Source organism: Elaeis guineensis, chromosome 13 (assembly GCF_000442705.2).
Source record: "Elaeis guineensis isolate ETL-2024a chromosome 13, EG11, whole genome shotgun sequence".
NCBI lineage: Eukaryota > Viridiplantae > Streptophyta > Magnoliopsida > Arecales > Arecaceae > Elaeis > Elaeis guineensis.
In genome coordinates this window covers 74,344,004-74,367,147 of record NC_026005.2, presented here as the reverse complement: position 1 = coordinate 74,367,147, position 23,144 = coordinate 74,344,004, and the positions used below count along the sequence as shown (strand labels likewise).

General features: G+C 38.6%; 2 protein-coding genes and 2 non-coding genes across 4 annotated transcripts; 2 read left to right on the top strand and 2 right to left on the bottom strand.

Annotated features, from left to right (window-relative positions):
* The first annotated feature begins 816 nt into the window (after positions 1-816).
* LOC109506511 (CST complex subunit STN1) lies at positions 817-16,831 on the top strand. The gene is given in 7 exon segments (XM_073247264.1): positions 817-904; positions 8,547-8,570; positions 8,573-8,767; positions 8,770-8,914; positions 8,916-8,950; positions 8,953-9,081; positions 13,924-16,831. Coding segments are annotated over 7 exon segments (837 nt in total). The 3' UTR covers positions 14,145-16,831.
* On the bottom strand, positions 3,533-3,642 carry LOC114914061 (small nucleolar RNA snoR100). Its single transcript, XR_003800494.2, has one exon. It is a non-coding gene; the product is annotated as a small nucleolar RNA snoR100 (small nucleolar RNA).
* Positions 3,821-3,895, bottom strand: LOC140853546 (small nucleolar RNA Z155). Its single transcript, XR_012136616.1, has one exon. It is a non-coding gene; the product is annotated as a small nucleolar RNA Z155 (small nucleolar RNA).
* LOC140853220 (uncharacterized) lies at positions 16,622-21,210 on the top strand. Its single transcript, XM_073247381.1, has 2 exons — positions 16,622-19,848; positions 20,081-21,210. Exon 1 carries the CDS (start codon positions 16,622-16,624, stop codon positions 17,756-17,758), a length of 1,137 nt encoding a protein of 378 aa, XP_073103482.1. The 3' UTR covers positions 17,759-19,848; positions 20,081-21,210.
* Positions 21,211-23,144: the final 1,934 nt, after the last annotated feature.

Sequence of the window (23,144 nt, the reverse complement as noted above, 5' to 3'; positions counted from 1 at the left end):
ATCGATTTCTACTGTCGCACCAGCTCCATCGCCAGAGGGTCCTGCATTGACAAGTCCCAGTGAGATGGGTCGGAGTGAGGCAGATTCAAGTGGTATTATTATATTTTTATATAATAAAATTTAATTTTTTTTATTTGGATAGCTATCATACTAATGATTTATTTGTTATTGTTTCAGACCAATCTCCACCAATAGTGAGGCGAGGGCGAGATCCATCGAAAAATCTCGATCTAAAGTATTGGAGATGCGAGTATCCAGGATAGTATTCCATATTGAGATACCATCCGACTACATCAGGCTCATTAGGAGATGGTGCAAGCCGTGGCAGACCGACCTGGGCATCATATGCCGCAGCTATGCCCCCGTGATGCTTTTTGATTGACGTCATATTGTATCGGCTCAAAGAGAGATTTTCTACACCTAGTTACAGATAAAATAAATTATACTGTGAATATTTAATTAGCACGGTATTCTTCTAATATTTATTATTGGCGGGTGTATTTGATATTATTGATTTTGAGGAGGATCGCGTGTGGCGAGCTGTGGATGCTCATTTATCTTTGCATTTCAAGGAATATCACCATCGCATCTATCAGCATTGGTATCATGTGATGCAGGATCATGGTGTGGAGGCAGCATGGCAGTGGCCCTATGACAGCATCACTATGGATGATTCAGCTCTCATATGTCGGTATTATGAGAATTCGACATATCAGGTTATACATCCAAATTTTTTTTAAGAGTTTAATGATTGAATTATTTATTCTTAAATTTAGTTTGTTACCTACTAATTTGACTGCTAACTATACAGAGAAGATGTGCTCAGAATGTCATGAATCAGGCGAGACAGATCCTATCGCATTGTGGGAGTTCGAGGTCGTTCGCTTGTCACATAGAGTAGAAGGTAAGTAATTTTTAATTAGTATATTTTAACTTTCTAACTATTTAAAAATTTTAATTAATTATTCTCAAATTGTAGAGAGATACAGAGAGTGGCGAGCTTCCTGATAGGATCGATATCTACCAGCGGACCCACCAGCGACGGTTAGGAAAGTAGACGATGGAGAGCCAGGAGCTTTTTATAAATTTTTTTAATTATTTTTTTATTCACAGTTTAATTTTCAGTACGAAATTAAAATAGTTATAACTTTAATTTTCAGGATTGTATGATATACATCAGATCTCAACCTACCTCTGAAGGCTCGACTGCACCTACAGATGACGAGATCTGTGATCAGATGCTTGGTATGAATCTTGTTATGTTAGGGATCTAGGGCATGGGATCACTGATCCTCATCCTCACACTTGTCCAGGACTGACATCCATACTGCCTGCGATGCTCGACTGACGAAGGTGTAGAGGCAGGCTGAGCAGCGAGCTGATGAGTTGACTGCACACGTTGACGAGTATCAGTAGCTTCAAATCCAGATGATGGAGCGGATAGCACAGATGAGCAGATGATGCAGCTGATGAGGCAGCAGCAGGCCGTCCGAGCTCATCCGAGTGCTCTCCTTCCCTAGTCCGTTCTCCTTCTGCAAATGCCAACACTTGACGGTCTATTTGTATAGCTTTTTATTTTTATTTTAAATTTTTATAATTTTAATTTAATATAATAAAATGATAAAATTTATTTATAGATTTATTGTGTGAATTTTTTTTTATTTTTATTTTTAATTTATAAAAATATTATAAATATAAATTAAATATATATCTATAAATTATTTTTTAAAAAAATATGTATAAATTATTAGCAATAAAATTATTTTTGATGAAATATTGGTTGGCAAAAAATAGATTAGTGATGAAAAATTGATCGTAAATAATTTTTTAATAAATTTAAAAATATCAAAATTTTATATTAAATTAATAATGATAAAAATTTTTTATCATAAATAATTAAAAATTTATTACTAATAAAATTTATGTCCAAAATTATTATATTTGCGATGTAAAATGTACATCGCTAATATTTTTTAAATTTAATTTTTATAAAATTTTTAATTAAATTAATAATGATAAAATATTTTTATTGTAAATAATTATTAGCGATAAAAATTTACGTCAAAAATTATCTTATTTGTGATGAAAAATTTATATCGCTAATATTTTTTTAAATTTAATTTTTATAAAAATTTTTAATTAAATTAATAATGATAAAAATATTTTTATCATAAATAATTGATAATTTATTAGTGATAAAAATTTACATCAAAAATTATCATATTTGTATAAAAATTTACGTCGCTAATATTTTTTTAAATTTATTTTTATAAAAAAAATTAATTAAGTTAATAGTGATGAATAATATTATCATAAATAATTATTTTCTTATTAGCGACGTAATAGTTCATCATAAATTATCTTTTTTTATGATTAAAATTTTTTATTATAATAGTTTTTAAAAAAATAATTTTTTTAACGATAAAAATTTTTCATCGATAATATCAATTATTGATGATGAAAATTTTATTTTTCATCGTTAAAAATTATCAATGACTTCATTATTTGGGATCAAATATTAGCGATGATAATTTCATCGCTATAACTATTAGCGACGATAATTTATTATTAGTAATAATTTTTTTCATCGCTAATATCCTATTTTGTTGTAGTGAAACAACTTGTGCCACAGCCATATGATGCAATTGCTGTAAATTAAGAAGCTCATCATCATTGATATGAGCTATGTTTTAAAGAATCCACCACGAAATAAACTTATAGCAAATAAAGGGAATCATAACTATCATCAATGTAACAATGCAGAGAAGACCAATTTGTCAAACCTATATTCTTATATCTATATCATATGAATAATAGCATCCCCCCAACTAAGCTTAATCAGAAGATTAATTATACCTTTAAACATCAAAAATGATGACAACTTTTGTATTTTCACTTGTTTTCACTCAATTAAGGTATTAAAGAAAAGTCTGTACACTTACAGAAGGTATAGAACTGTTGTTTGATGTTAGTAATTAAATTTCAAAATGTAGAACTTGCTTGCCATCAATTGATACTATTTGTTCTTACAATCTATCAGGGAGAGCTAAAATGTCCAAATCTGTACAGGATTGAAGAACAATGATGAGACTATTATCTTGATGAATTTGAAATTTGCTTTTGTGAACTGTGTGTTGCTTTCAGAGTCCTGAGTGCCTCTTCAGCAGCCTGTGAAGTGTAAGCAATTGACTAGAAGTTGGCATTAACTTGGACATAAGAGATAAAGCACTTTATGAGCTAGACTTGTGACAAAACAAGTATGCGTGAAGCTTCAATAAGTAGCAAATACATGACCTTTCAATGAGATGTCAATATAAACTCAAGATATGGTACAAAAAAAATGCAGCACCACTTTTATAATGTAATAAATTCAAGAGATAGATGAGTTATACATTAAATCATTTTCAAATTAATATTACACTCATGTTATTATGTTTTTCGGGAAAAAAAAATCTTGATTTTGATATTATGTTACAAAGAAACCATAAGATTAATGTTATGTTACAAAAAAATAATAAGATTTTGATATAATGAATGTTAGTTGAATCCAGACCCACTAGATCAACGCCTAAGAGTATCAAAGCAAGCAGACATGTAGATTCATCTTTTATCTCGGTGCACCTTACCATGCTTCCTTCTTCCCTCTTAGTCCAGAGCATCGGTTATTATACATAGGTTCCAAAATACATATTTTTTAGACAAAAGGATTGAAAAATTTAGAGAACAGATTAAAACTATTTTACTTAAAGAAAATTCTATAAAGATTCATAAAAAGAGAAACAAGATGGCCAATTAACAAATGAATTGGAAGAATTATTACCGTTGATCAGATAATTGTAGTCTGATTTTTTCTTAATCAACAATTTTTTTCAGCAAATTTATCATCATATCAATGGCATCGAAATGTTGTCATGCGATTACAGAAAAAAATCAACTTGAGGAAAAAAGAAATAGAAGATCAAAAATATTTTAGATAAAATAAAATATTAGCTCTTAAAACAAATATTTTAGATCTCTACATTAAAAAAAAATCTAGATCTGTTGAGAGATTGTCGTTAGCTCAGACACTGGCAGATTTTGAATCTCTATCATTGAAATCTACCTTTCAAAGATTGTGATATCTGGATTTACGTAAGAAGGAGCGGCCTGTGAGCGAAGGGAGGGCTGTAGGATTTTTGAGTTGTGCGAAGAGCAAAAGAGCGGTTGGAAAATAGAGTATATAATGGTCTAGTTATAATTTTAAATTTTATTAAGGATAAGTTAGAAAAATAAAACTTAATCGTGAACCTTCCCCTCCATTATACCCAAATGGAGAGTACAAAAAATTGAGTAAGCGAGGGGTACGGAGGGGTTGAGAGGATCCTTCTTCTCTTCTTTTATTTCTCAAAAAATTTTACCAAATAGAGATTCATTCTTTACCTTCCCTCTCCTCTCTTCTCCTTATGAACCTCGTGTACCCCCAATCCAAAAATATGTTATAGATTGGGGGAAAACAACCAGCCTTCTCTTAGAAAGGTTTATTTTATGTTGTTTTCATTGCTTAGTCATAATAAGAAATGGTTATATGCATATGATACTGCATGAAAGAATATGTGATGCATCATTTTGCAACACCACAAACTCATGATGGCAATGGGTATATGGATAGCCATGATGAGTTTGGAGGGTTATGGATGGTGCATCACATACATATTGATGTAGTGCCTTCCACAAAATAAAATTTTGCCAACAAATCCTCTCTAAGACAAATATATCTTCCTGCTAAATTATATTCATGAAATGTATAAGGACAGAAGCAAATATAATTATCTTATATTAATGGTGCCATTGTCCTGTTGCAATGGTTATTGAGAAGACCATTATACAAAAAAAAAGAAAAAAAAATTGTAGAAGGGAGAAAAAAATCGCCCTCACTACCGCTGCAAAATTTTATTGAGAACAATACATGGGAAACGAGATCTTTGTAAAGTTTAATTTGCATATTTTTGATAGTCAATCATTTTTTTCTAAATTTAATTCATTTGGAATATATATTTCTATTCGACAATTTTTTTTTTCAAAAATTTTTTCTAACTAGGCTTTGTGACAATTATTATTTTGCCTCCAATTGATATTAAAAAAGGAAATGATTTAGATTATCATATATTACAATCACAAAATATGGTTGATGGCGGATGAAGATATTGATAAAAATTTAAGGATTCTCTCTCAATTACAACTAATTTCTATTGTGCAGTAATCTTTTTTTCACCGAATGTCAATGTCAGGATTCTTCTCATCTTTGTTCACTATTGAATTTCTCTCTGAAACATACCATGGTCCTTCATCAATCTTTGATAGTACGAATCTTAAAGGTATGGGGAAGCATCCAAAGTCTTACTCTGTATCGATTTTGGAGTGGTGGTCAGAATCTTATTTGTCAAGCTATTTGACTTGGGGGCCCTTTTTAGGAGACTTCGAGCAGTCCGCTGGCTCCAACCAAATGGAAGGAATAAGAGCCATTGTTTCTATTCTATTCTCGGGCCAAACTCTTACTAACCAAATATACCTTCAATTTTTTTGAGGCCAGCTATTGTGGTTGGCTCCTATTTAAAATATGGGGGTTGTTATAAACAACTTGATGTATCCATGTTCTATATCTAATGCAAGAAAAAGAAAGATAGTGCATAAGGACATATCTTTGTAAAAACTGTGTTCAACATTTCAAACATACAAAACCAGCATTCATGATTTATCTTAGATCACTTTTTTAATATGTAGACAGATTATTATGGGTGCATATACCTAGCCCCTCCAAAAAGTTTCTGTTGTTTGAGATATGAAGATTGAAAACTGCGTAGTTCTCTTTTTTTAGGCTAACTTATTAGCCAATTCATATTGATATAGTGATGTTGCATTACCATCAGTCTAGGGCCCCCTTTCTTTCTTTTGATTGAAAATGGGAGGTGGCAAGATGCTCCCCCCCTGCTTTATTTTCAGATCAGAAGCACAGTCTAGGTTATCAATTCTCATAAAAGAAACCAGAGGGAGAACAGGCGAAAAACTAGGGGACATAAGAAACACATGGGGATCCTCTGCAAAAGCATCTATCACATCACTATTTTTCCTAAATTTGAAGGATTTAAAATTCAATGTGTGGTGGCAGAGGACTGGGTTCAAAATGAGGCTTAATTTGTCCCAGGCTAAATCTCAATCTGATTTATAACACTACTTCTATACCTGAGTAAAACTTTTATGTGTACCATGTGTGTGGCTTAATTCGCAAATAAGTATAAGATGGATTTTAATAAAATTTGATTTAAGTGAGAAAATCATAAATTATAAGATAGATATAAATAATCTAATATTTTTTTTTAAAAAAATAAAGATGTCAAGTTTATTTCTAACTTTTGAGTAGCTTGGTCATTTGACAGTTTTTATTTTTATTTTTATTTTTTGGACATATTTAGAGATGTGGAGTTTATTTATGCAAATTTGATCTAAAAATCAAAATTTTCTACATATTTTTTAAATAATAAATTATTTTTTTTCAAAAAATAATAAATATATCGAAAGACAAATGAGTTACAATTAGTATTGATTCATCTTCAAACCAATTTGATAAAGTTTTGGTTCTAATTTTCGGATCATGTCCTGATTTAGTAGTTTATCAAGTTAGCACATATTATCTTCTATTATTCTTAATTCTTTTCCAAGTTCCTCCTATGCTTTCTCTAGTGCTTCCCAAACTGGTCACTTGACACTTGCTAGCCACCTCAATTGGGACATATTGAACCAAGCCTTTTGATCTCCAGAGCCATAATCATAATATCCAGAAGCTGAACTAAACATCTGGCTAGACAAGAAGATCTTTGGCCCCACCGGGAGGTCAAACTAGCAAACATTGACCCAAAAAAATCTAAATAATTTAAAGAATAAAAATAAATATTTATACATTGAAAAATAATATAATTCTTAATATATATTAAAAAGATGACCACAATATGTTTATAAGTATGTAGAGGCTACCATATCTCAACTCCTAAATGAATTAATTTAGGGGTTGTTTATTTGAGAAAGGTTGCAATTCTAAAAATATGGCGTTCTTTAAATTTTTTTGAGTTTCTAAAATATATTCAACCTCAATGTTTGATCAAAAGAGAGTTAACCTTTAGATGATTGGATAAAATAAAATCATTCTTTCTATTTGTTTAAAACTTTTATAAGACATTGGATGTTGGTTTGCTTGATCATCAAAGGACGAGAGAGAGAGAGAATCGGACCGGGGGATGGGTCCGGTTTACAGGGTTTCCGGTCCGACAGGTCGCGGTCGGGCCGGAAGATAGGGTGAAGGTTCCCGCTACCAACGCAAGCCCTAGGGTTTTTAAAAGAACATCAAAATCGCTCTTCGTCTTCCCCAACTTTCGCAAAGTTTAGCTTGGGATTTTGACTGCGAGAATCAAATTTTAGCTTGGGTTTCACAGGTCTTCCGCCGAGAACATCGGATAAGGTATTATCTCCTCCATTGCCCTATCTAATTCACCATTTTGGAAGTAGTTGTGTTCTGGTTTATATATAGATTAATATATGCTTGTAGTTCATGAGATTTAGATAGTTGATACATTTTTTTATGTACGTGGAGATGTTTCCATAGAGCTTTTCATGTGATTTAACTTCTCTTTCTTTCGTTTGAGTTTGGGAAATGGGGGAATAGCTTTGGGGTTTCAGAGTTCATTTTTTTTTCTTTTTTCTTTTGGTGAAACAGTAGTTTGGCACACAAAACCCAGTTTAATTGAAAAAATGAAAGGGTCAAAGTTCAGCATCTTAGTTATAAATTGATCTTTGGAAAAGAGTGGCCAATAGATTATGTAAAATTTAAGTTATAATTTATACATTGTTTTTTGTTCTCTTCACTTTAATCTAAGTAATGGTTATAACAGTCAGCACTAACCACTCGGGCTGTCCACTGGATTGTTCGACTTGCCGGGTTGGGTTGTAAGTGGTTACAATGAAGACTGCACTCTGATGACATTTCCAAATATCTATTTATTCAGTCTTTTCTTTTAAACTTTGACTCAAGATCACGTATCAAATTGTATCAACTACTTTTTGTTTAGTTGGTGGTCAACTGTCATGTGTTGCATTGGCTTTTAGCATATATAAATGTATGGATAATTCTAATTAGCAAATTTCACACCAGGTCTATGTTGCATTGACTCGTCAAGTTCTATCGTCCCTTGCATCACTCTGTGTTTTGTGGAATAAAACATTTAATTCTACTTTGGTTATAAATAAATGTTTTTCTTCTGGATAATTTGATATTTGATTTTTGGCTCTAAATTCAGAGTCCCTCTTTTTTTTGCATTGAATTGCCTCTTCATGCTTTGCACAAAAGAAAAAAGAAGTCCTCTTAGTTTCAACAGTGAGCAGTCCAACCCTCTCTCTGTCATTCTCTGTTTTCTTCTTTATTGTTTTGAACTCTTCTTTCTTAGCATCTTTACATATATGTGTGTATATGATTTAGAATACTTCTTATTATCATTATAAGAACTTGATTTTTGTCTCAGATCCTGAACAAATCAAGTCTACTACTATGATCCAATCCAAACAGTTCATGTGAAGCTTCTGGCCTCTGATCTCCTCTCCTTAACTGTCTGGCCTTCAAAACCTCCCTGCTTCACCCGGAAGGGCAGGCCCATATCTCGTGCTGAGACTGTAGGTGTGGTTGTGAGCCATGAGCGCAAGGACAAATTTCTGAGGTTCTTGGTGGACGATGGGAGCGGGTGCATTCCTGCATCCTCTGGCTCAACCACTATTGCCTCACTTCCCATGGTGGTTCATCTGATCTCGATCTTATGGCTGAGATGACACTGAAGCAGTCTGAGATAGTTCAGCTGGGGGAGCTAGTTAGAGTCAGGGGGAGGATTACCATTATAGGGGATGCTACAGATTACAGTGAGGGATGTGGTGGTGGAAGGGATCCAAATGCAGAGGTGTTACACTGGTTGGATTGCATCAGGTTAGCCAAACAGTGCTATGACTTGCTGCCTGCTGTTACTCTTCGTGGATCTGGTCTGAACCCACCTCAAGATGGCTCTGACCGTAAGATTCTAAATTTTTTCAACTTTGATCTTCTTCCATCAACTCCTACAAAGTCATGATTATTTTTTTCCAAATTTGTAGGTTAGTTGGATGGTGCTCTTCAAAGCATGCCAGCCTAGATAGTTTGTTACCTTTTTCAATCTTATGTGTATATCCTCATAATCTGTTCTTGTATGGATTATTTTCATTCAAACTTACAAGTGTTTCTTGTATTCTTGCATCTCCTAGTTTTATGACAATCTACTGAGCTACCAGGTCCTTAGGGCAAATGTCCATTCTTTTCAGTCACTCAATGGAAGCAACTCATATAACAAGGAGATATATGTTTTGCAAGTTCATTGCATTTTTTGTACTTATATCATGGTTATGCTACAATATATGCAAAATCTTAATGCTGATTACAGCTGATAGCTGATTTCTGCTATTATGCATCAGCAAGATATTGATATAACATCTAACAGTTTTTTCTTCTTTTTTCCCTTCTTTTTTTTTTTTTGTGTTTGAGGGGGGGGGGGGGATAGGGTTAGAATTACTTGTGTTCTCCCTTATGCAAATATATGGCTGTTGTTTTGAATGAGGAATATCCCTGCATCTTTTTTCTCTTTTTACTGATTTTCAACTGATAATATTTGTAAAAAAAACATTGATAATAATTTACCCATTGTAAATTGTGAAGCTTATGAAGTCATGTATCACGATGAATAGGCAATATCTCTTACTACCACTTGCACTCTATACTTATGGTTGGAAGTGGGCCGGGCTGGGCCATTCCCCCACAAGAACCTAGCTTGAGATTTTTTTTTTTTTTTTTTTGGGGGGGGGGGTTTGGTCCGGCCTTACATCTGAAAATTTTTGATAATCGATACTTGAGCCTGACTCGAACCTAATTGGGGTGGCCCAAAATAACCCGTTTGGGCCAAACATTGATTTAGCTTGAACCTGATTAAAGTTTGTATTTTATACTGTTGCTTCATAAGTAAATGGGCTTAGCCAAAAATTGGGCTCCTCCTATAACACTAGTAAATGACACATGACACATTATTCTCTACTAAACCCATTCTAATCTATCCTTCCCCATCATTCTCTCCAAATAACAACATGCAAGAATAAATGGGTCTAGGCCGAATTCGAGCACGTTTTGGCTCGGGCTCGGGCTCGGGTTGGGTCGGTCAGGCCAATGATATACTCGAGCCTGGTCCAAAAACAAATGGGCTCTACATTAAACCCAAATCCAATCTAAACTCTTTCGGGCCTAGCTTGTAGGCCGATTTGAAGTCAGCCTGACCCGATGGGCCTCGGACTAGCTCGAGCCCATTTCCAGCCCACCTATACTCCTAGGAAGAGGTAGAGAGCACCAAGAAAAAAAGGTAGGGCAAAGGAAAAAGATAGTTCCAGTCCCTTTAAAGAATATCAATTTGGTATGAGAGAGAAGGCCGGCTAAAGTAAAGTCACCAACATAATAGATGTTTTTTATTGACAAAGACATGATTTAACATTTTGGCAGTGTGGGAGCACGATATCATGATAGCTTGATAAGTGTGACTATAGTTATCAAGCTTGTCCCGGCTATTTGGGGTTAGCATTATGAATCCCCTTTGCCAGGCATTCCTATTCAGGCCTTCCTTTGATGTTCCAAGCCATTTCATTTTCTTTCTCTCAAGTACCATCTATATCAAGACATTCTAGTACTTATTCAAATGAAAGCCATAGTGCAGCTTCTAATAAGAAAGTTGGGAAGGTTTAGGTGAATGAAGGCATGTAATGTGATAATGCAAATTGCACCATGATCAATATTATTTGAGTTGAGGGCTCAAGTTGATATTCTGCGTAGTCATGAAAGGATATTATTAACCCCTAATTCTTAAAGTAGAGTGAAGCAGTTGACCTGGAGAATGAAATCAGTATAGTGTGAAACATTGAGTTAAATGCATGAGAAAATAACAAGAATATGTATGATTAAGATTATGAAGGATAGAGCTGCCCTAGTGGTTGGATCAGCACTGCTCCAATGCCAATTTGCCCACATATTTGTTGGATGCCAAAAAATGAAATATCAGATCAAAGTAAAGGGTATGCCGCAAGTAAGAAAATTAGGCCATTAAATCTTTGTCAACTGTACATGAATATTGCCAAGAGCTGTTTTACTCATGGTTTCTGTGGTCTAACACATATTAGAATTAACCAAAAAAATGTTAAATTATGCAGAAAAAGTATCCAACAAGAAGCAAAAACATAGCCATCCTAAGAAGATAAAGTAATACCCAAGGGCACACCATTATGCTTAAGAAAGTTAAATCAACTCCTTGGAGAGTGAAGAGGGATGGGATTAAGCAAGTCTGGACTCTAGAAGACTGAAAAATGAGCAAAGGATCTCCAAAAACTAAGCAAACTCCTGAGTCAAGAAATACATTAGTCCCAATAAGCACATAGAAGCTGGTTGAAGCTTATGTAAAAATTCCATGGCATTTACTATTACAAAATTAAATATGAGCCCAATGCCAAACCCAAATTTTAAAATTCAAGAGCATCTGAAACTTTAAAACTGAAAAGCATGAATGAAAAAGGCATAACGTGAATGAGTGAATGGATCATATACACACAAAACAAGATTGTGACATGGGTTATGGGATTTTGTAAGCAAAGTGATATGGAGAATCTGAACTTAATCAGTTGAATAGTGCTGAATCAAAGATATTTGTTTCTTGTAAATTGCTTGATAGGTGAAAAGCCTGTTCATCTCTAGTGCAACCTCAGGTTTTTGAATCGTAAGACAACTTCTAATGCAGAGTTATTTCAATCTTAGGGATGTTGTATAGATGAAGAACAATTCCATCTCTATAAAAACACTGATCTTTATGGTCAATGTCGGAACTCCTATGTTGGCAAAGAGCTGGATCAATATTGCTATAATTTAATGGACTCAGAAATGAGGTCTCGTTCACTTAATTCACCATATTTTGATGTCTGCCAATGATGATGGGTGGTTATTTCACCTATTTCCACTGTTTGCATGTGATAAATTGTGGTAATACACTTGTTCAATTTATCTGAACCCCTATAACACAAGAAACTCTGGCACAAAAATGTTGCTTTCCTGTTCAAAATTTTTTTTCTTCAAAGAACTATTTAATACATTGAGTTAATGACAGAAGTGATGATCAGGGAATACTTCTATCATGGATTAGTCTTTCTGATGGCTTACAGGTTTGCAATCACGTTGTTGGTGGTGCCTCTGCTTGCATTATTTTTACTTCCTGTCAGTTCCTTCTTATTTCATTTTGATACTAATTATTTAGGACAGAAAAAAAAAAACTGTCAAGTTCTGCTTCTTTATATCATAGCTTTGCATTTGCTTATGTTGTTCATATGCAAAGTCAATTATGTAAACATTTACCATTGGATATTCCTGATGCAGTTAGTCACTAATTTTTAGCAGATGGGAAATTTTTAATTTGGCCTTGTGAGCTTACACCCTCCTAGTTATTGATGTATGGTCTTTTGTATATTCTATATTTGATTTTTTTTTATTGGTATATATTGCTTGGTTTCATGGTATTATTTTTTAAAGGATAAATTACAATGACCTCCCTCAAAGTTTGAGGTAATTACAGATTCCCACCCAACATTTTGGAAATATATATTTTACTACCTAACTTTTGCTATACACATGACACATAACCCCCTACGAAGTTTTTTCTATTAAATAAACTACCAATCTATTTGATAATTTTTACTAATATCATCAACTATATAATCTATTTGGGTCTTAAGATATCTTATAATTTTTTTATTTTTCAAATTTTAAATATTTATATTTGACCAGGGGGTTATGTGTATATTTTTGAAACATTGGGTGGGATCATGTAATTATCCCAAACCTCGAGAGGAGTTAGGGTAATTTACTCTTTTTTAAAATACGCTTTATAAACATGAGCATATTTTTTTACTTCTGCATCTGTAACAATCTTCTCTTTTCTTTTCTTGGACTTTCTAGATTTCTGAAGTTTTTGAAGTATGAATTAGCTGCCAAATAATGTTCAATTTTATCATATCTTTGTAATATCAATGTTCCCATGTTTTAGTCTAGTCACTTTAGTACATTAAGGTGCACCACTATGGCTTGTCTTGTTCTGAATTTATAATTCCTTCTTTTTTCCTAGTTCTTGGCAAAATGGAGACACTGTTTTTTCCAATGAAACTGTGTCATTTTTAAGGAGGGAAAGGGAAGGGGTAAGAAATGAAAATTTATATATAAGGACACTCAGTAGTTCTTTTTTCTCAAATGTTGTTTTACAGAAAGGTTGCTATTGAGTTTGATGAGAAAAATGTGCGGGCCCTGCAAACTAAATGGAGGAATTTTGGATGTGAGATCTAGTTCCTTGGAAATGTTGGGTAGCAAGGAGAAGATTCTGCACTAGTTTCTTTTGAGGAAAGTGGACTGCACCGTTTTTCTTCGGGTGGATATCTTTGTGGTGCATTTTAGGATTTTTAATAAAGTTTGGCAATCCCTTCTGTCCTCCCTTCAGCAACTCCGTCTGTTGCTACCAACACCTCATCTCGCATGAATTGCAACACCGTATGGACTTCTAATGCTAACAAAACCCTCCATTCCCTTGGTCATGGAGATAATCAAGGCCTATAGGTATATTTCCCATATAAGACAAAAGACTTAAGATGAGCTTCTATAGATGCAGGGGTCTCGCTAACCTCACCCACAATCCTCAACGTGTGCGGTGAGGCAAGCTTCAAATAAACATGTCTGAATGATGCTATAAGTTTGCATGTCACATATTCTTTCTTTTAAATGATTAACCCTGTATCTCAAAATTTTTGTGTGTACAGATCTCTTTTTGCCCCCAGGAGGAAGGTTAAACTTGTTTTTTTGTTCGGAAAACAGAACTATCTTTATGTATATAAGCGGGGATTCACTGCTCTTATTTACAGATAAATTGCTGGAGCTAATCAAATATCTTTTTCCCCTTATGATCTTTCATTTTTTGAGAAATTTTGTGCTTTCAACCTTTGGTCCTGTGTTTGACCATTTTTCATTGTGCTATATCTGAATTTTTTTTCAAGTTAAGGCTGCATCTCTCAAAATTCCGATCAGGATATATAGTTTTGTTTTTAACAAAATACATGGGTCAGATAATGGATTCAAACATCCTTTATGTGTAATATATGATTACTTGCATCTGGAATCGTAGACATTGCTTTCAATTTTGAGGAATAGATTGATGCTTCATAATCAACATTGCTTTCATTCTTACAGAATGAATCACAGTCTTGTATTCCTTCCATTTGGAGTAAGTTTTAAATTTGTTGGACTTCCAAGGAACATGAGTAAAATAATATTGTTACCATCTAACTAGTTATACATAAATTTGTTTTAGACATGCGAGTATTGTAGGGGAAGTTGTTAACATATTATTTATCATAAGCATGCTAAACATAAGAGGGCAAGCCTTAGCACAATTGAAATATTGCTCCATTGTGACCTAGGTGTCATAGGTCTGAAACATAGAAACTGTCTCTCCATACACGGGTAAGGTTGCATACATTTGATCCTTTCTGAACCCTTGCAGTTGTGGGAGTCTGGTGCACTAGGATATCTTTTTAAGGTGCACTAGAATATCTTTTTAAGCACCACTAAGCATAAATAAGTGGCTTTTTTTAACACAAACTTGACAGAATTACTATTTGTTTGATATTTTCAAGAGGGTATGGAGATGAAAGGAGAGTTGGATAGGTTAAAAATTTGAAAGACAAAATCGTGTATGTGTAGAATGATATTTCTATAGTAGGGGCATTTATGGAATTTGGAAACTAGTTGTGATTCCAAAGAAGGCTAATGGTGTTTCCATGGCTGGAAACTACACATTCCATTTGAAAGCTGCATTTATGCTGTCTTGTAAAAATTATTAGACATGGCTTATGGCAATCATATATTTGTTATCAGCATCCAAATTGTGTGTGAATAAGCTATCAAGCAGACTAAGTGTGATAAAGGCCAGCCAGTATATTTTTAATTTATCTAAAGACAACTAGTTTTCTGTTTGCATTATGGTTGTTTAAGAAAATAATGAAATAGGATCCAGGTGATTTGGCTGATCCAGATTATAAATATTCAGATAGTGCCAGGAAATGTATTGTTTGTTTGCAGTTTTAAGAATACTTCGAGAAATACATGAAGGATCCGTGAATAAAAGTTTCTGCTATTTAATATAATTCTGGTGGTTCTCAAATATCTTGGACTCGTTGGACCTTGATGTAGCATGAGATGTTTGGAGGAGTTCATGCAATGATGATGAACTAGCAAACAGATGAGTATCACTTTTCTTTTTGTGAATGTATCTCTTGATTATTTATACTTTTACCAAGTACAGGTCTCTTTTTTACCAAGTACAGGGTTCTTTTTATGGTTGCCCAGCATTAGGGAGCTTTTGTTCTAACCTCTTATGCTGGGAGCTAATAATTGTTCGTATACTATTCAACTGCAAGCTTTGTATGTCGTCTTCTAGTTGGAAACTCTGTATAAAATGGTGCATTTTATCTTCAGAGTTCTTTTAGCCGGTACTTGCTTCTGAAGAAATGTTGCTAATGCAAAGATTTTGATGACTCCTGTTGGGATACCCCGATCGACGACCGACGGATGACCCCGACGGACGATTCCGACGGACTGATCCCGACGGACGACTCCGACGGATCGATCCCGACGGACGACTCTGACGGACGACTCCAACGGACGATCCCGACCGATTCCGACGGACGACTCCGACCGACGACCCCGACAGACGGCTGCCGACAATATCCGACCGAAGGTGTGTCGGATAAACCGAAGGTGTGTCGGCCGAACCGACCTATGCTGTTCCCGACCGACCGAGCGACCGGACCCATATTACCGACTCACTGTCGGGGGTGGCAGCCGACGTCCGACTTAAGCAAAACACCAGACCAGCCGATGGTGCCATCGGATCATCACCCGACGTCCCGGCAGTCGAGTACCGACGTATGATCGGCCAGCCCTCCCAAACGCCGTACGACTGCCAGAAACTGTCAGTCCTGACAACGGCATGCGGCACTGCCGCCTAGGGGCATTATCCCGCCTAAGGCATGGGGCAACCCTAGCGATTTGACAGCCCCATGGTGATTTGACACCCTTATGGCGACTCTGACAGTCTTCAGTGAGTTGACAATTCTTCAATTGTCCGCGCCATTAATGACGGCGCCATACCATGCTCCACTATATATATCGGGGAAGGCAACAGTGCTAGAGGTCCCTTCGAAACTCTTGGGCTTGCTCCCCCTCTCTCTCTCTCTCGTTGAGCTCCTAGTTTTTTTTTCACTGTTGCCTAGTCTCCTCTCTGACTTGACCGTCGGAAGGTCCCCGTCGGAGCCACCTCCGGTCAGTGTGGACTTTCTTTTGCAGGCGCTCATTTCCGACGATCAGGCGATGAGGGGATTGGCCGCAACAGATTAGCGCACCAGGTAGGGGGGTGACACGTACAGGACGTTACGGTACGCTATCCCCACAAAATTCGAGATGACAAAGATGAGAGCTCAGCGATCGAGGGTCACCGGGTCGGCGAGGCGCTCTTCCCGTCGGGAAGAAGCCTCTCCTCCACCCTCCGTGGTGGAACCCAGCTCACCGCATCCCGTGGTGACCACGGAGGCGCAGATCGCGGTGATCGTGCGGCAGATGACCGTGCTGACGGACGCGGTCAAGAGCCTTCAGCAACAGCCGGTCCAGCTGTCGCCATCATCGGTCGGGCAACCAGCGGCACGTCCGATGCCCTCCAGGAGCAGCCGCCGACGTCCGCATCGATCTCCGTCGCCTCCGCAGGAGCACCTGCCACAGCGCTCCCACAGAGAGGAGGGGCGGCCGCGGTGCGACACCCATCGGTCCCGACGGCATTCTCCCTCCCAGCTAGAACGAGCGAGGAAGGAGAAGCGACCGCGAACGCCGTCCGCCTCTCTCTCGGACTCTTCCGGAGATTCCACTCCTGGGGTCTCCCAGTACCGACGGGTCGACGACTACGAACGTAAGTTCGAAGAAATCGACCGTCGGCTTGCCCAGCTGCAAGTGGACGGACAGAAGTCCTCAAACGACGTTGACTTCCAGACCGCCCAACTTCTCTCCCGACTCATCCTCGACGAACCGATCCCCAATCGGTTCAAGGTGCCACACGTGAAGCCTTACGACGGCTCCACCGACCCAGTCGACCACTTGGAGAGCTACAAGGCTCTCATGACGATTCAGAGGGCAACCGACGCTCATCTTTGCATCGGCTTCCCCGCCACACTCCGCAAAGCTGCCAGGGCCTGGTACTCCGGCCTCCGTTCGGGAAGTTTTCATTCCTTCGGACAGCTCGAACATTCCTTCGTGATCCATTTCAGCACCAGTCAGAAGCCACCACGAACGTCGGACAGTCTTTTCTCCCTCAAGCAGAGAGAAAATGAGACTCTACGACACTTTGTGATGCGATTCAATGCGGCCACGCTTGAGGTTCGGGACCTCAACGAAGACATGGCTATCTCGGCCATGAAGAGGAGGCTAAGGGGGTCCCGTTTCACATACTCCTTGGATAAGACCCTCCCCCGGATATACGTCGAATTGATGGAGCGCGCGTACAAGTACATGCGTGCGGACGAAGGAGCTTCCGACCGGCGCCTGACTTAAGGCACGGGCCGAAAGGAAAAATAGAAGAAAGGTCGGGCCCATGCTGAACCCAGCAGGCCCTCCACCGATAGACGGGTCTTGCCCCGACGCAGGAGTCTGAGACCGACGCATCGCAGGTATGACTCCTACACCCCTCTCCCCGCTCCTCGTGCGCAGATCCTGATAGAGATCGAAGGAGCAGAGAATCTACGACGACCTCGGCCTCTGAAGGCAAAAAGCCCCGACCAACATGACTCGATCACCGATCGCCGAATCAATGGTTCGATCACCGATCGTCGAACCGACGGCCTCGGCCTCTGAAGGCAAAAGGCCCCGACCAACATGGCTCGATCACCGATCGTCGAATCAACGGCTCGATCACCGATCGTCGAACCGACGGCCTCGGCCTCTGAAGGCAAAAGACCCCGACCAACATGGCTCGATTATCGATCGCCGAATCTACGACTCCGTCGTTTGCCTGATCGTCGAATCGTCGAACCAACGGCTCAATCTACGTCTCGATCGTCGAGGACACATCGGATTCTACGACGGAAATTGAAGGGGCGGAATATCTACGACGGCCCCCACCTCTTAAGGCAAAAGGCTTCGACTAATGCGGCTGGCTAACTTGCCGACTTAGCTTCGACTAAGAAGGGCAAAAAGCCAAGACGACCGCAGTCACATTCGCGAACTGGTCACGACCGGTCGAAGGATATTCGGCTTGCCACCGTTTATCATACATCCCGATGCATACGTCCGACCAAGGGCCGGACAATGGATATTCGACTTGCCATCGTTATCCTATCCGAATACGTCAGACGCTACTCGACTATCAGATTCTGCGGAATGATCATGTCGATGAGCAACGTTCGGAGGTTGGCCGATCTCCGACCCGACGTGCATGCTCGACCTACAGTCGGGACGACCGATATTGGATCGTTCGTTGATGTGATCACCAGAGTCGAGGCAAGATGAGACGGAAAATCACTCCTTTCGCCCGAAGCCGTCGCCTACGTATTCATGCGAGCCAACACGACATCGGACTCAGGAGTGGGGGGGCAACTGTTGGGATACCCCGACCGACGACCGACGGACGACTCTGACGGACCGATCCCGACGAACGACTTCGACGGACCGATCCCGATGGACGACTCCGACGGACGATTCCGACGGACGATCCCGACCGACCCCGACGGACGACTCCGACCGACGACCCCGACAGACGGCTGCCGACAATATTCGACCGAAGGTGTGTTGGATAAACCGAAGGTGTGTCGGCCGAACCGACCCATGCTGTTCCCGACCGACCGAGCTGCCGGACCCATATTACCGACTCACTGTCGGGGGTGGCAGCCGACGTCCGACTTAAGCAAGACACCAGACCAGCCGATGGTGCCGTCGGATCATCACCCGACGTCCCAGCAGCCGAGTACCGACGTATGATCGGCCAGCCCTCCCAAATGCCGTACGACTGCCAGAAACTGTCAGTCCTGACAACGGCATGCGGCACTGCCGCCTAAGGGCATTATCCCGCCTAAGGCATGGGGCAACCCTAGCGATTTGACAGTCCCACGGCGATTTGACACCCTTACGGCGACTCTGACAGTCCTCAGTGAGTTGACAATTCTTCAATTGTCCGCGCCATTAATGACGGCGCCATACCATGCTGCACTATATATATCGGGGAAGGCAACAGTGCTAGAGGTCCCTTCGAAACTCTTGGGCTTGCTCCTTCTCTCTCTCCCTCTTTCGTTGAGCTCCTAGTTTTCTTTTCACTGTTGCCTAGTCTCCTCTCTGACTTGACCGTCGGAGGGTCCCTGCCGGAGCCACCTTCGGTCAGTGTGGACTTTCTTTTGCAGGCGCTCGTTTCCGGCGACGAGGGGATTGGCCGCAACAACTCCTAACGTTTGGTGCACTGCCTGCATGAAGCTTTACCCTTGGTTTTTGAGCTAATGTGTCAGTTTGAATGTTGCGATATTGTGGTAATTTGTGATATCGATCTCCCATCAAAATTTGACTGTGGTAATCTGTTGCAGAGGAATCTCAAGAATTGGCTTGTTATTTCAACCCCATTCATCTTTCTTCTTCATTCTCATGCAGTCTGTGTTGAGGTATTTCAAAGGATTTAGTTTATCTTATAACTTAATAAATTTACATTCTCCTCTGATTTCAAAAGTTATTTCAAACCATAATACAAGAAGAGAACCCATCTTCAGAAGCAACATTTCTTATAAATATGCTTATTGACTTGTAGCCTGAATGAAGAGAACCTATAAGTCCCTTGGTTTTCCTGTCAAAGGTTGTGCTTTCTCTAAAAGCTTTTGCATCCTTGGAATGAAACAGGGAAGTTATGCATCATCGAGCAGAAAGCCATTCCCTCACTAAGTCATAGCTGCAGATGTTTATCTTACCTTTAATGCTGCTCTGGGATGCCCCTTCACCAAGCACCCCTATCTACCGACTCCCCACCTTAATCCCAGTGACCCCTCCTTTTCACCCATACGATCACCATGTCCTCCCTTCCCTCAGCCACCAGTGGCCACATCTAGAGAACACATCTTCCACCAAGTTGTGCCACTCGTCTCCAGCATGCGAATCTCGACTCTCCTCTTTGCCATGCAGATGCATAGCTTGCCATCTCTCTCTTTCCGATCTCCCAACCTGACCATTCTCAAGTTGCTACTGAAGGTGGAGCTGTGACATGATGCTTATCCAGGGTGGGAGACTACAGTATCTTTGTCGGTGCCACCCCACTAACAGCCACACTAGTCCAGGAGCTCTCCGCCGCACCTGGTACCTCTCTGGAAGTACAACATTTGATGTACACCATTTGCCTTAGAGGAGAACTTCAAAGAGGTGGAGTTGGTGCAGATCAAGCCTTTGAGGAGAACTTCAAAGAGGTGGAGTCGGTGTAGATCAAGCAATGGAAAAATTATGACCGCCCGAATCTGTTTATGGATAGAAACAGCAACAAGGGCAATATGTATGCTTATTTGTTAATATTGTGTTAAGCAGAGGGGTTGTGCTCCATAAGGTTGACAGGCTCTGGTATAATGTACTAATGACTCGAGACAACCCACTGGCGGCAATATAATGTATTAATGAATCAAGCCAGAAGAAAAGACAGCCAACCATTGAGATGGGAATATAATGTACTACTGAACCGAGACCACCCACTGGTAGGTATCTATTGAGAAAAATAACTCGAGATTTAATCCATAATAAGTCCAGAATGAAGTCCGAGATGACAAACAGACTCCAACGAGTACGGAGTTCAAACGATAAAGATACGCATAAGAGAAGGCTGGAAGTAGTTGGCACGACCCACGGACTGTTGAAGGGGCCACAGGCCGGCGTAGGCCAGCGGCGGCATGGGTCAGGCCCAACAGCTAGAGTTGGGCACTGGGTCATGCCTGGCACAGCTCGGCCCAGGCCCATCGGGCCACGGACCAAACGGGCCATATCGGGCATAGCCTAATTACATCGGACCTTAGCCTAGTACGGTCCTAGGCCCTGGGCCTGGCAGGTCGTGTCGTGGCCCGTGAGCTTGATGGGCGGCATGCAGGCCTGATGGTCTGGTCTTTTTATTATTTAAAAAAAAATCAGTCCAAACGAGCTGTGCCTCTCATGGCCTATTTGAGTTCATTACAGGCCGCACCAGGCACGGTCCATTTAAGGCCGTTACGGGCCGTGCCTGGCACGGCTCATTTAAAGCCGTTATGGGCTAGGCCCGGCCTATAATGGCTAAAATCTTTTTTTTATTATTTTTTTGGGTTATAACGGTTATATTTGAAAAAATGACCATTTTGATCCTCTAACAGCCAAAAAATGACTAGTTGAGGGGTATTTTGGGAAAATAAAAATTTTAGGGTTTCCATAACTAGGGCCCTCATCTTTCATTCTCACCACATCAATTCATCAAACCAATCCTCTCCCTCTCTAATATCTTTGTTCCTATTTATTCTCTCTTCTAGCAATTTTGTTCTCTTCTATTCAATATTTAGCAAATAGCAATTATAGTTTAGCAATTCAAGAGTTATACAAGAGGAGAAAGTATCTCCCTTTTAGAGGTCAGAGTTCAAGAAGCAGCTCTTCCGGCTCTACTCTGTCGGCTCTACTCTCTTCAGCTCTCCTCTTCCGTCTCGACTCTTTTCTTCCGTCTCTCCAACTCTTTACCCTACTTCTTCTTCCTTTTTGGCTCTACTCAATTTTTTTTGCTGGTTACAGATTAGTTTTTATTTTTTTTATATTTATTCAATTTAGATGGCAAATTATGATGATGAGAGTATTACCGTCGTGTAATCCGGCTTTCTTCCTATTTCTGAGAAAAAAACTTTTCCTACTCTCTCTGAAGCCCCTTCTGTTGAAGCTGGATCTTCTTCCCGTAAGAGGATTGGTGCTGTATGGAATGATTTTAATAGAATTTTAGTTGATAAAGTCTATAAAATCAAATATAAAAAATATGTCAAATTATATAATTGTGCCAGTTTTGGAGAAACTGGCCATTTGAAGAGATATCAAGAGTCTCATAGGGTAAGTGATTCTTGTCTTCAAAGCATCCTTAATACACAAAGGGGTGCCCTTGTAGGAACTGTTGCTTACAATCGTGAAAATCAAAGAAAAATATTTGTAAAATAGATAGTTAGGGATGAATTACCTTTTAGCCTATATGAATCTTTTAATTTTGAAGAGTATGTTCAATTAGCTTTACAAGCTGCTTACAAAAGAATCAGTAGACGTACATTTAGAAGAATAGCTACGACTAATTACTTAGTAATAAAAGATAATTTGATTGAAATTCTTTCTGTCTTAAATATAAAAATATCATTAATTTTTTATATATAGACTATATCTGTAGATAGTATATCTTTTATTTCTGTCATTGCTCATTATATAAATAATGATTGATAATTAAATAAACGTATTCTTGCTTTTTGTTTATTTGATTATCCCCATTCTAGCCGATAAATATCCAATGCTATTTATCAAATAGCAGCTAAATATGGTATTAGTAATAAAATTATGTCTGTTATATTTGATAATGCATCTAATAATAATGTAGTTATCTAATTATTGAAGGACTTTTTTCATTCCATTCTTAATAAAAATTTGTTTCATATTATATGTACATATCATATTTTAAATCTTTATGCTCAAGCTGGAATGGGTATTGTTCAAGATATAATTATAAGAATTAGGAATGTAGTATCTTTTATTCAATATTCAAGAGTACGATTACAAGAATTTAAATAATTATGTCGAGACTATGGTAAATATTTCAAAAAATTTAAACTTGATATAGTTATCCGTTGAAATTCTACATATATAATGATTCATGATGCATATCCATACAAAAACCTGTTAAGTACATATATAAATGATCATGGATTATGTTTTATTTTGATTG

Excerpts from the sequence above, each read along its gene's own strand:
- LOC140853220 (XM_073247381.1), top strand. The coding sequence starts at position 16,622 with ATGACAAAGATGAGAGCTCAGCGATCGAGGGTCACCGGGTCGGCGAGG.